General features: G+C 47.0%; 1 protein-coding gene across 2 annotated transcripts in view; it reads right to left on the minus strand.

Moving 5' to 3' along the window:
• SNORC (secondary ossification center associated regulator of chondrocyte maturation) overlaps positions 1 to 12,771 on the minus strand; it is a 237,446-nt gene that overhangs the window by 34,394 nt on the left and 190,281 nt on the right. Inside the window, exon 2 of one of the 2 annotated variants that reach the window (XM_069617897.1) lies at positions 4,846 to 5,013. In XM_069617897.1, the coding sequence (XP_069473998.1) occupies positions 4,846 to 5,013 (168 nt within the window). Of the gene's footprint in view, positions 1 to 4,845; positions 5,017 to 12,771 lie in introns of both variants that reach the window. The other variant, XM_069617896.1, reaches the window with a different exon arrangement.

The raw sequence follows: 12,771 nt of genomic DNA on the forward strand, positions 1-12,771 counted from the left end.
ACATGGACCATAGAAGTAGAGTATTTTTAATATGGTGGCTGTCAGGATTCCACTCACCACTCTATGTTCCTAGTGATGCAACCTCCTTATTAGTACTGATGATGCAGTTGCTCTCTCTCCTACGGCTGACACGTCATTGTCTATTGCCATTGTCATTCTTTGTCTCTTTCGCTCAAGTCAACAGTGAAAAAAGAGTTCTCTGCTATGGCGCAGAGCATCAGTTGCTCGTCAGCCACCTTGACACAGGTTTTACTTTCTTTTCCCCTCTTTTGTGTGAATTTGTGGGTTACAAGCAAAGCGCCCGGCCCCATGCCCAGGAGCCAATAGTGTTACAGTCCCTCCCAGTTTGCAAAACAGGCAGTTATGTGCCCAACATGACCGAAGGGCGGGATATTAATGCTAAATAAACATAGAAGACAAAGGACCCCGTTATGAGTTTGGTGGTATCTCGGTGGTAAATCCGCAGAGATGCCACTAAATTGATGTATCATTACTGCCACTTGGTCAGGCGGAATTAGTGCCATGTTACAAGTGGCGGTATGGTGTGTTAGTCCCCATTTATGGAGTCCATAGGACCCCATTGGGATTTTGGAGGAATTACTGCCAGCGTTAATTTGCCAAAACTGCAATTTTTTGGGCGGTAAGGTGGTGGAATAAATTCCAGAATTTTGCTAGAGGCTTTTCCTCCACCTTACCTCCAAACCCATAGTTTGGCGGTGCGGTAATGCAGCATTGACACTGTTACCACTGCATTACCACTGTTTTTGGCCACACCACCAAATTCAGAATGAGGCCCAAAGATAGAGCAAGACAATCTAGCTGTTAACTGGATTGGGAAGCCTTGCACATCCATTGCATAAAAGAAATCAAGCAGTGCATAACAGGTGTTCTCTTTCTAATGCAGTAAGAGGCTAAACATTAAATGAATGTCTAGTAACAGAATGTATTTACATAAAACATTTGCTATTTAAAGCAAGTAAACGGCGTAAAAGCTGATAAACTGGAGTTGCAACATCTCATGGTGTAGCTAGTATATTTTGGAGCAGGTGCTTTTGAGCCTAGCTTTGTTAACTGGCGGCACCTGTCTCACTGAGCATTTGTCAACCGCAAACTGTTGCCAGTATCCTATTGTATCCTGTTCGTACAGTGGTGTCTGCAGTTAGCCTCTCTGAAAAGAGAGGCTATTGGGCGCAGCTTTTAAATGCAATTGGGTACACTTCTAAATGCAGGTGGGAACAATTCTAAATTCAACTTTCTCAGAGAGGCTATTGGGCACAACCTCTAAATGCAATTGGGTACACTTCTAAATGTAGGTGGGAACAATTATAAATTCAACTCCCACAGAGAGGCTATTGGGCGCAGCTTCTGAATGCAATTGGGTACACTTCTAAATGCAATTGGGTACACTTCTAAATGCAAGTGGGAACAATTCCAAATTCAACCTTCCCAGAGAGGCTACCGGGCGCAACTTCTAAATGCAATTGGGTACACTTCTAAATGCAAGTGGGAACAATATTAAGTTAAACTATCTTACAGAGGCTATTGGGTGCAACTTCTAAATGCAATTGGGTACACTTGTAAATGGGAATGAGAGCAATTCTAAATTCAACTTTTATAGAGAGGTTATTAGAGATTCCACCTAAGTGTGGCGTATGCTAACAATCATTAGTTGACATTATACTGCGGGCCATTGAAATGTAGGTTAGAGTGGCTGGAGCTTTCTGGAGTAGAATAATTGCTCTTCCCCCCACCCAAGCCAACACTTACGGTTTTGTCGGTGTCTTGTGGCTTCCTTGGCGTCCCCTGCGGACACCGGCTGACACTTCCTGGAGGCGCCTCTGTTGGAGCCGCCCTTGGCCTTGGGGCCCTTAGCCGCTGGGGGCTGCCGGGCAGAGGGCTGCCCTGGACGGAGCAGTGATGAAGGGAGGGATGGGCGGGTCGGGGGGGGAGCTGGAATAGGGGTGGGGGGGCTGGGAGGCAGGCGGGCGAGGGATAACACGGAAGGGGAGGCAGGGAAGCACGGGGCAACGCGGGGCCTGGGGAGCCAAATTAAACTAAAAAATACACAGATGGGGTCGCGGATGGGGGGCGCACTCACCTGCTCCTCGGATGAGAAAGAGGAGTGGGTGCACCGGCACGGGTCGCTAGACCCAAGCGACTTCTAGGAAGTGACCAATCAAGGGTGGGGGGCGGGCTGGGAGGCGGGCGGGCGAGTGATAACATGGAAGGGGAGGCAGGGATGCACGGGGAAACGCGGGGCCTGGGGAGCCAAATTAAACTAAAAAATACACGGATAGGGTCGCGGATGGGGGGCGCACTCACCTGCTCCTCGGATGAGAAAGAGGAGTGGGTGCACCGGCACGGGTCGCTAGACCCAAGCGACTTCTAGGAAGTGACCAATCAGGGGTGGGGGGTGGGCTGGGAGGCGGGCGGGCGAGGGATAACACGGAAGGGGAGGCAGGGAAGCACGGGGCAACGCGGGGCCTGGGGAGCCAAATTAAACTAAAAAATACACGGATGGGGTCGCGGATGGGGGGCACACTCACCTGCTCCTCGGATGAGAAAGAGGAGTGGGTGCACCGGCACGGGTCGCTAGACCCAAGCGACTTCTAGGAAGTGACCAATCAGGGGTGGGGGGCGGGCAGGCAAGGGATAACACGGAAGGGGAGGTAGGGAAGCACGGGGCAACGCGGGGCCTGGGGAGCCAAATTAAACTAAAAAATACACAGATGGGGTCGCGGATGGGGGGCGCACTCACCTGCTCCTCGGATGAGAAAGAGGAGTGGGTGCACCGGCAAGGGTCGCTAGACCCAACCGACTTCTAGAAAGTTATCAATCAGGGGTGGGGGGCGGGCTGGGAGGCGGGCGGGCGAGGGATAACACGGAAGGGGAGGCAGGGAACCACGGAGCAACGCGGGGCCTGGGGAGCCAAATTAAACTAAAAAATACACGGATGTGGTCACGGATGGGGGGCACTCACCTGCTCCTCAGATGCCTATGCATACACCTACCTGCATATGGTATATAAGGCGCTATATAAATGCAAAATAACATAACATAACAGGGTCTTTTTACCTTTATCCCATTGTTTCATCACACTCGGCATTACTGACTCTTTGGGGAATTTTAAGGAAACTGTCACACAAGTATGCCATTTTGTATCTCACCTGCCCGCAGAGCATTGTCATGCCAGTTTCCACATTGGTATACTAGCCTCAACATTATCATGCCAGTTCCCCTTTTCATGTTGCCATGCTAGTTTCTGCATTGGCCCTGAAAAATCGCTATGCCATTTTATCCAGAATGATCATGCCAATTCCAGCATTGCCCTGCCAGTATCACTTGGTCCCAGCTAAGATCTCGTCCGGAGAGGATAGTTCAGAGGCAATGTACTCGCCTTGGAAGCAAAACGACACAGAGCACCACAGGTTCGATCCCCGCGGGTCCACGCTTAGAAAGCTCTGGGTATCAAACTTGTTGTAAATAACCTATAATATCATTTCATATTGTCACAGCAACGTCAGTCAACATTACCCTGGGAAAACTGACTTGCCAAATTTCCAATGAATCTACAAAGTTATGTCATATTCAACACAACCGTGGCTTTTTCAGAGTGCACCATTTAAACACACATTGTCACGCCAATTTATACATTCCCAGAAATGTGTCATGACAGTTTCCACTAGCCTCCAGAAAATGGTCATGCCAGTTTCAACACTATATACCACTTGTATCATGGTCCAGTTAATTATCATCATACCAGTTTCTACATCGTACTAGAAAACCACCCTGCCAGTGCCCCTTTGCCACATTCCACATCAGAATGTATACTGAGCTTGCTCTATGTCAGCAACCATTGCTGGCAGATGACAGGGCCTTCGCTTGTTTTCTTCTTACTCCAGCTAATATAGCATTCCCCATAATGGCCTCTATGATGGTGATGGTCTTAGTCGTCCCACCTATACTGCAAAGGCAGTGTGGGGGCCTCACAGGAGTTTATCACACAAATGGATGGACATGACCAGTAGGTTTCTGGTAAGATAGTAAGGAGCAGTGTCCACAGCACCACACACTGCCGGCTCATTCTTAGCGACAGAGCGTGCTGTCTGCGTTGATCCCCACCGTCCACATTGGAGTTATCAAGTCATTGGGGCTCATTTTAATACTGGCAGTGACTGTGCCGGTACAACGGGCACGGCTGCCGCGGTATAATTTTTTTTTCTGGTGCCCAGGAATGGGCAATTACCGGGTAATTACAGCCCGCTGAACCTGGTAATTGGCCATTCCTGGGCGCTTGGAAAAAATTCCCCCCATTCCCATTTGAGCCCCATAGAGCTCAATGGGAATGGGGAGGCCGGATGCACCGGCACCGTTCACAATGGTGCCAGTGCATCCAGCATCCTCGGCTCGCGGGTGCCGGTCCGCCCGGCAGGCCAGTCCTGGCAGGCGGGAAGGCACCCGCGAGCAGAACTCGTAGTTTGCCGGTACGGAAACAACGGCACCGGCAAGCTCACCAGTACCGTAGTTACTGTACCAGCAAACTTAGAATGAGGCCAATTGACTTTCCCAAGAAGCATAAAGTCAGGAAAGCAATGTGGGAAAGTAGAAATAACAGAAAATGGTTCAAGTAAGCCCTGGAGATAGGATTCATAGTTTCTCTGGGGATGGGTTTACATTGTCTCTGAGTAAATGTTCTGGCCAGGACACTTTTGTTGACATTTTCCATAATCTCAATGATACTTAAGCAACATTGCTTTTGCTGTATTGCACTCGTTCATAAGGCTTCAACAGGTAGCAGATTGTTGCACAAGGATATAATCACCACCCAACTCTCAGCGTACATACCATCCCCGTTTTCCAACAGGTGGGTGGTGTCCTCAACATTGCTCTCGTGAGTGTAAGCAGGCACGCCCGTCATTTCAGAGTGAGCTGTTGTAGCTCCAATGGGGCCTGTGCCAGACGGCATCTCCGGGGGGTCATTCCACAGCGTGGGGGACGGAGCCTGAGGGTATTCTGCTGGAAGAAAGATAGCACAGTGTCACATGTCACCAGTGGTAAGAGAAACAGCTGGAACCCACTAGCTCAACCTAGACACCCAATCCAGAATACCACAGATGTCTCCACCAATGGTCACAAGAAGGAGAAACGTTCTTGGTCAGGGTGTACCCCACCATCCTTCCATAAGTCACCTCATTGGGCAGATACCCACGGATGGCACTCAAGTGAGAGCAGTAGGCAAATACTCTCCCTGCCCAGACTCCTTGGAGGTCATGGGGGTGGGAAGGGGGCGAGGGGGGGCAGGGTGGTCTACCTTCCAGACTGTCAGGCTGGATGGAGAAACCTCTTGATGGCCACTGGGTATAGCCACTCACCTGCGGAGCTTGCAGACATACAGTGGGATAGTTTTTCTTCCCCAGGGATTGAAGGCAAACAATAAGCTGTTCACAAGGAGGCTGGCTGGCTGTGGAGAGCCACTGGCAGGATTTTCTTTCATTTCTTTTGTAATAGAGGAATGTCTTCACTCCTGATTGAAAATGTGCTGAGGCATCGTCTGAAGTCACTGCACATTAGATTTCAAATCAGAACAGTAGCTCCACAGTTAGCCTGATATAGCTATGCTATACCGTCACCTGATCCGAAGCATACGTACACACGCAATGACTCAATGGCCCTCATCATAGGGTTGCCGGTATACCGCTGGTTATTCCGGCGGGATACCAGCAACCCTGGTTTACCGTCTCCACCACCCGATATGTGGGTATTACGGTATTATGGTAAACTCTCATGCCCATGGAGTCCCATGATGCTCCATGGTATGGGATTTCCTGAATCACTGGCACCGGAGGTACCTGTGCTGGTGATCCAGGCATTTATCTACCGGAAGGGCAGGTTGATATTGCAAGCCATATCCACCCATTTTTTTGCTCCATCCCAAAGTTTTTTTTATGTACAGAAAGTACAATATATTTCAATAGGTCTTTGGAATGTGGTAAAAAAAAACACCTCCTCATTGTCTTTACCATCTAATATTAAAAACGGTCAGATTTGACACATTAGTGCTTTAAATAAAATTCTACAGTAGCAGCAAGGTCAGTTACACTTCATAACCCACATCCACCCTTCCATTAATGATGGAATTGGGCCAAAACTATTTTTTTAAGATACATGTGGATTCACAGAGATTCTGCTGGCAGAATTCCAGCGAATCCACATACATTACAGTTGTTACGGATGACTTTTTAGGTTTCCTGCCAGCGTAATGGTAATTACCACTGGCGGGAAATGGCAAAGAAAGACTGCCCAAGCTGTAATTGGGGCTTAAGAATACTTTTTTAGATCATTATTATACTAGAGGCGGGCACACCAAAACCCCCATAGGCTGCTGTTAATTTATAACTAGGGCATGATAAATGCTTAAACTATGAAGAGAAAGATCCCAAGGCCATGTGCTTCAAGGAAAAGCTCCTCCCTAACACCAGGGTCCACACACCCTCCACTCCCCACCTAACCTGAGACTGGATGATCGGGATCCCCTCACCCCGTTTTCTCCCCTGGTGCCCTGCCCTAGCCCTCTTCCCCCATTGTTCACTCCCCGCTCCTGTCGCACTTCTTCCCTCACTGTGTATTTCCCTCTATGACTTCTAAAGCACTATGTTGCGTCCCAAAGCTAGGTCTGCATTCAGTAAATACCGTAAAAATAATAATGGGGGAAAAAGATACCCCCACAGGCTACTTCTATACCAGAACTAGCACTAGCAAAAATACCCCAATTGATGTTTATTTAAGTAGAAATGGGGCCACATGAATGCCTTTAAAGGCCTTATTAATCTAGAAAAACCCTACAGACCACTATTAACATAGAAATTGGTGAGGCTATTAAATTAGTAATACGTGGATCGGGGTGTGTCATTCCGGAACAGACAGTGAGAACTTCGTAAAGGCGGGAATCGCTAACCGTGAGACTCCAGAGCAGCCAGCCATCCGTGAACCAAGTTGTAGTGCCTGTTTTTTAGAGTCCCTCATTGTTACCCTCCAAAAATGGCGTCTTGTATGGCAGAACTTTGGGGCTTACTTGTAACACTTCTGCAGCCCATTCTCAAGCCATAAATGAAGGGAATGAAATAAGCCAGCAGATCACGGAAGTTGAATTTCAACACAGAATTCTTCAGATGCTTGGAAATGCCAAATCTGAGTAACCGCTGGAAAGAGCCAGGGGCAGATGTGCCCCATGTCTTCTTGTGGCGCCGACCACCGGTGCCTACACAGCAGTGGTGTTAAGATAGTGGGAACATACGCCCTCTACCAGTGGAGTAACATTGCTGAAAATGTTGAGGGGGACATAACATCTAAATGAAATGGGCCACTGCCAAATGAGTGGGACAAAATGGTCTGCCACAAAGGTTGGTGGGGAGAACCACCCTTGCCCTCCCCCCCTAAAATTGCACCCATGCCATCTATACCCCACCCGAGAATGGGTGATCTGATCCCACTGTTTCCCTCTCTAGTTGCTTCCAGATACCTTTCTAACAAAATGGCTGCCCTCCCCGCCCCTGTTGTCAGCTCCACCCTTGTTTCTCTGCTTCCCTCCCCAGGTTCTTCCACCTATGACAGTTAAGTGTTCCGCTGCCTCCTGAAGCTAGTTCCACGCTCAATACCCTAAGGATAATAGTAATTACATGGCCAAAGTACCGCTATCTGCGTATCCATCCAGGAATGTCAATTGCAACTTTTGACACGCGCAGCGTTCTTTTTTGGCTAAACACTGAAACACATTTTTTTTTTTTTAGAGAGATCCGATTTGTGCTCCATTTGTATAAAAATAGGACTGCTCCATCGTGAAATTGCGGCATCAATGTTCACTTTTAGTGAACGATTATTCTTCAGCCAGAGACGCCAGTAACACCTCATGGAGCTCTTCTAACCTGCAATCCAGGATTCCAATTACATGCAATACTAATCTTATATCGGCACATCAGAGTATCAAAGCTTTTCACTGGTGCAAAAAAGTGGTGCAAATAGTTTTGCACCGATTTTTCCTCTTAAATATTTAGGAATGGAGCAAACAGATTTAACCCCAATTTGCATTATCTAAACATGTTTTCACAAGGGCAAAAAGGTAACGGTTTTATATACTATGCTGGATGAGCAACATGAAAACAACAGTAGGAAACAGATTTCTTTTTCTGCTCTGCAACAAGCATAGTACGTAAAAAGTAGGATGTATTGTTGCCCCAGTGCAAATGTTTTTAGGTAATACGGATTGCGACAAAAACCTATTTGCGCCATTCTATATTATCAAAGCATTTGCTCATTTAGAACAGGTGCAAATATTTGATAATCTGGCTCCAGGGCACCTATAGAAAAGTGCGCGCCAGCAACGACGCGCGCAGCCGTGGCAATCCAGAAATAAGCACATCGATTATACCCTATGGAGCATTAATTATCTGGAATGAATGGAGGCGTCCGCCCTTCATCTGTGTGGGTAGACGCAAAGCCTTCCTTTGTGCATAAAAGGCGCCCGAGTGGGGGGGCAATCAAGAAGACAGTTCCCTTTGATAGCTGAGCAGAAAGTGACTGCAAAAAGAAAGGCACTTCTTGCAGAGTGATAGAATAGATGGATGTGTCACCGGGGATCGGGAAATAAAAATAGCGCTGGCGCTTTAGAAGATTCCTAGTTGAACGGCAGCAAGGAATGATGAATACATGAAAAGGGCAAGGGTGTCTGTGAGTGTGGAATGTATATGGGTGTGTACTTTGCTTTTGATTTCTTTTATGATTTTATTAGTGGTTTGTATTCACAAAAGAAATTGTTTTGCGGCACAAGGAAGGGAGCTGATCAAGGTAGCGCATTCAAACAGGCCAGGTACTATACAGACGAGGGTGCATTCATATTTGAGAATAAATATCTTGGCCAATTATCAAAAATGAAGACTAACAAAACCTGTAGGTGCAGCATAGGGGCCATAGGCCCTTATTTTGGGCTGGGAGGATAGCTCAGCGGCAACACGTTTGTCTTGGAAGCAAGGCGATTCAAGTGAAAGGTCCTTCCGGATTAGCTGAGTGGCGGAGAGAACGAGGAGTCCAAGGCCACACTTGTCATTGACACACAGGCGGTCAACTATTTTGCAGTGGGGCTAGTTCAACATGGATACTTGCTTATGCACTCATAAAGAGAACTCACCAACAAGGCAGGAGTGTTTCCAAAAACAAAAACAAGAATTTTTATTTTGTACATATAACAAGGTTTAAAAGGGCAATTTGTGCCTTTTCAGGTGCGAAACAAATGCATAAGATAAACAAAACACTAGCTATGCATGTACGTGAGTTAGTAAATAGTGGGCGACTATTGTTTCAAGTATTGCTGAAATGCTAACAATACATAGACATCGTCTTTCTCTTTCACAAATCTTGGTCAGGCCCCCATACAAAAAAGAGGGTCCCCGCCCTTACTTTACACAACAACACAAACACATTAGCTGAGTGGCTCCAGGGGGTTGCTCTAGGCGCCTGGGAAGGCTGCCTTGCACATGGTTGATTTAAGAGTATGGGTGAACCTTTTTTTAGTTGAGTTCAGTTCTAAGGGAAGTTGGTAGGTCGCCCACTTTTAGGGATTAAAGGGGACAAAGGCTTACCCGCCTGTCACATCCTTTTGTACTTTGGGTGGTTCAGGAGGTTTTGAACTGATGACCTGAATAAAGTTCCTGTGTTGTGAAAAGGGGGATCGGTGGGGCTCTGATGTACTACGGCCCCTGTTTATGCAGAGTGTAGTCTTTCAGACATAATGCATTTAGGAGGACTCTGGGCTCAAATGGGAGCTAGTTTAGCGCTTTGAGTAGAGGCGCGACGAGGTTCCACATGTTCAAGTCCAAGGTAAACCTGATGGCGCAGTTTCGAATGTGCCCGCGTTGCGCAGTCTGATTTTTACTCCGATCAAGCTGCATGGAATTGCACTAGTCGAGGTGAGATAGTAGTAAAGCTCCAGTCTGCCCTGTGTTTTGCCCCATCTCTAGGGTTGGCAAGATCTTCTGCAGCGTGCCGAGTTAGAGACCTGGTCAATTTGTAGTGTGAGTTATCATTATTAGGGTATTTTTTTGAGCGGGAACCTGGCTTTGGGAAGCAACGGAGCGCTTTACATTCATTGGGGGAAGAACACAGTGAGGGAAGCAGAGGAACAGGGAGCTAGCAACAGGTTAGGCAATTTGGCAGCAAGGGGTCTACGAGCAACCAGGGAGCAGATCACACAGGGTGGTGAGTAGAGGGTGTGCGAGTGACATATCTTCCTTTCGGACGATACGTAGGTTCTATAGGGATGTGGCCGCAGCTCTTAGTGCGTACAGGGAGTTAGGCCATCTGAAAGGTAGCCTGCAGATCATGGAGGCCACACAGCAGAGTCTCTGTTGAGATAAGGTGGCGATTGTTCAGCTTTGGCCATCTGTGCACTGCCTGGAGGAAATTGGACATCTAAGAATTGTGGGTTGTTTTTGAGATTAAAGGTTATTTGGGCATCATCTGCAGAGAGTTGGAATCTAGGAGAGAACTGGTACAGTGTGGAGGCCATCGATATTGTGGGAAATCAGAAGCTAGGAGCATATGTTTTAGATCTGAAATAATTCATTAATCTTTTATTACGTGCTTAATACCAGACACAACTCTTTATGCACCAGACGGGGATGTGAACCTGTGCTGCTCTGTGTTGCTCTGCTTCCAAGACAAACGTTTTGCCCCTGACCTATCCTCCTGGACCTAGTAGTGCGTATAATAGTGTCGTGACATTATGGCTAACATGGAAGTTTCCTCAGTAACTTATTTTGTTTCTAACAATGAAACAAAAGTTACATTGTTTGTTTATATCTCGCTGAATGCCGGATTCCAGCCTCTAAGCCCGGGACCGGGTATTGGACCCGTACTGCTCAGCGTAGTCTTGTTGCCAAGAAACGTATGTTGCCCATGAGCTATCCTCACGGACTAAAAAAGCGTACTAAATATGACAGGCCACTGTTCTTGTCAAATCCAAGGACTCATGACAAAGTTGGCAAAGTGTCATCGAAGTTTTCTGCTAAAGAGTGAGGGAAAAACATGTTTCTTGCAAGAGTTTTCTAGAGAGGTTGAAAAATGCACCACTCCGTGTTTTCAGATTGTTTGCACACCCCTCAGCCTCAGGGTGTAGTAGTGTATGGTGCAAAAATGATGAAATTGGCATCAGCCAAATTAAAGATAATCACTTTTTAAGGGCAAACAATTATTGACATTTCCAGGTGCACGCAGTAGTTGAAAGGCAGGAAAAATGAAATTCAGTTTATACCTACAAAGACACATTCACCAACTAAACACCGAGCATGGAATGCATGCACAGTAAGGTGGGAGGGACAGAGTCAATATAGCTATCACCCCTGCGCAGGGGTTCATAGAGGGCCACCCACAGCCCTTCACCCCGAGTCTAGGTACTGTACGCCCCCTCAATGCAGGAGGCATAGCTAGTTGCATCCCGGGGGTCTGTCCAGACAGCAAGAGTTTTCATTTATTCTTTACAGGCGATGGGCTCTGCTCGTATGGAGTGAGCCCTTTCCCCATTAAAAAAAAATACAAGATGGACGTCGCCACAAGCAAACAGAAAAAGGACTTTGTGCCTTTTCTATGGCGGACCAATAGGAAGGAGTTGGGTGATCCCATGAGGGCCGAGGAAGGGGGCAGGTGGAGGGCCATTTGGACAAGGGCCTGGGGCATACAGTAAAGTATCCAATAGTATTGGATACTCACGGTCCTGAGGAACCAGAAGAAAAATGACACTACCTGAGGAAGAAGCTCTGGTGGCTGGTGGAACTCGAGTGGTACACTGACAGTTCTATCTTGCATTTCAGACCACTTGATTGGCTGAGCACCATTCCCCGGGTGCAAATAAAGGTTCTACCGGTTAAGAAACACAAACATCTTCAACCATCAAACCCAACATGAAACACGTGTTCTGTAAGGTCAGAGGAACTAAAGCGTTTCTGGAATTTACTGCACAACTCATAAAACCATTTGCAGCACCAATACACACAAACATGCTCACAGAAGAAAGTAAACACAAGCCAACTAGAGAGACACACTCACACATACACACATACACCAACCCATCCCCCCTAAATGACTGAAGCAAAGGACTGTATTGCAGAACAAACTTTAATATGCGCTGTCGGGCCAAATACCACAGTTTCGACACATTTCCCATGATTTGCCAATTTAAGAGCCAATCCCAGTTCCAGACTCCAGCGTAAACCCGCCCTATACCCACGCTTCTTATATAATCAAGCACAAAACTCAAGCTCGTGCCACTTGATAGCTAGGTCAAGAGATGGAGAGCATACAGTGACACAGAGAAGCACTCCAGGGTCATATACCATCCTGATCAACTTATACACACACACACTTGTAAATGCAAAACTCACAAATGTAACATTACAATATGATGTTTTTGGAACTTATTTGGCAGGACTTCTAGCTGTCAAAGACCAAGCAGCCGCTACGGAAAGTTGAATGCTCGTGCTTGGTCAGGTCTGCAATTTAATTGCCCAAAAGACCCATTGCAATCCTGAATCAATACATTCATCTCTTTCCTGCTCTTCAATCCACATTATCGACAATGTATTGGCTGTCACGTATGAGACAATGGGGACTAAATGGATACCAAGACCATGTAGTACATTCATGTGTTTATTTCGGATTAGGTACAACTCACTAACTAAAAGGCACCTGGAAAACGTCCCATGCAAAAGAAAAGCGTAATAACCA

Source organism: Ambystoma mexicanum, chromosome 10 (genome assembly GCF_040938575.1).
Source record: "Ambystoma mexicanum isolate Mex_15411 chromosome 10, UKY_AmexF1_1, whole genome shotgun sequence".
Taxonomy (NCBI): domain Eukaryota; kingdom Metazoa; phylum Chordata; class Amphibia; order Caudata; family Ambystomatidae; genus Ambystoma; species Ambystoma mexicanum.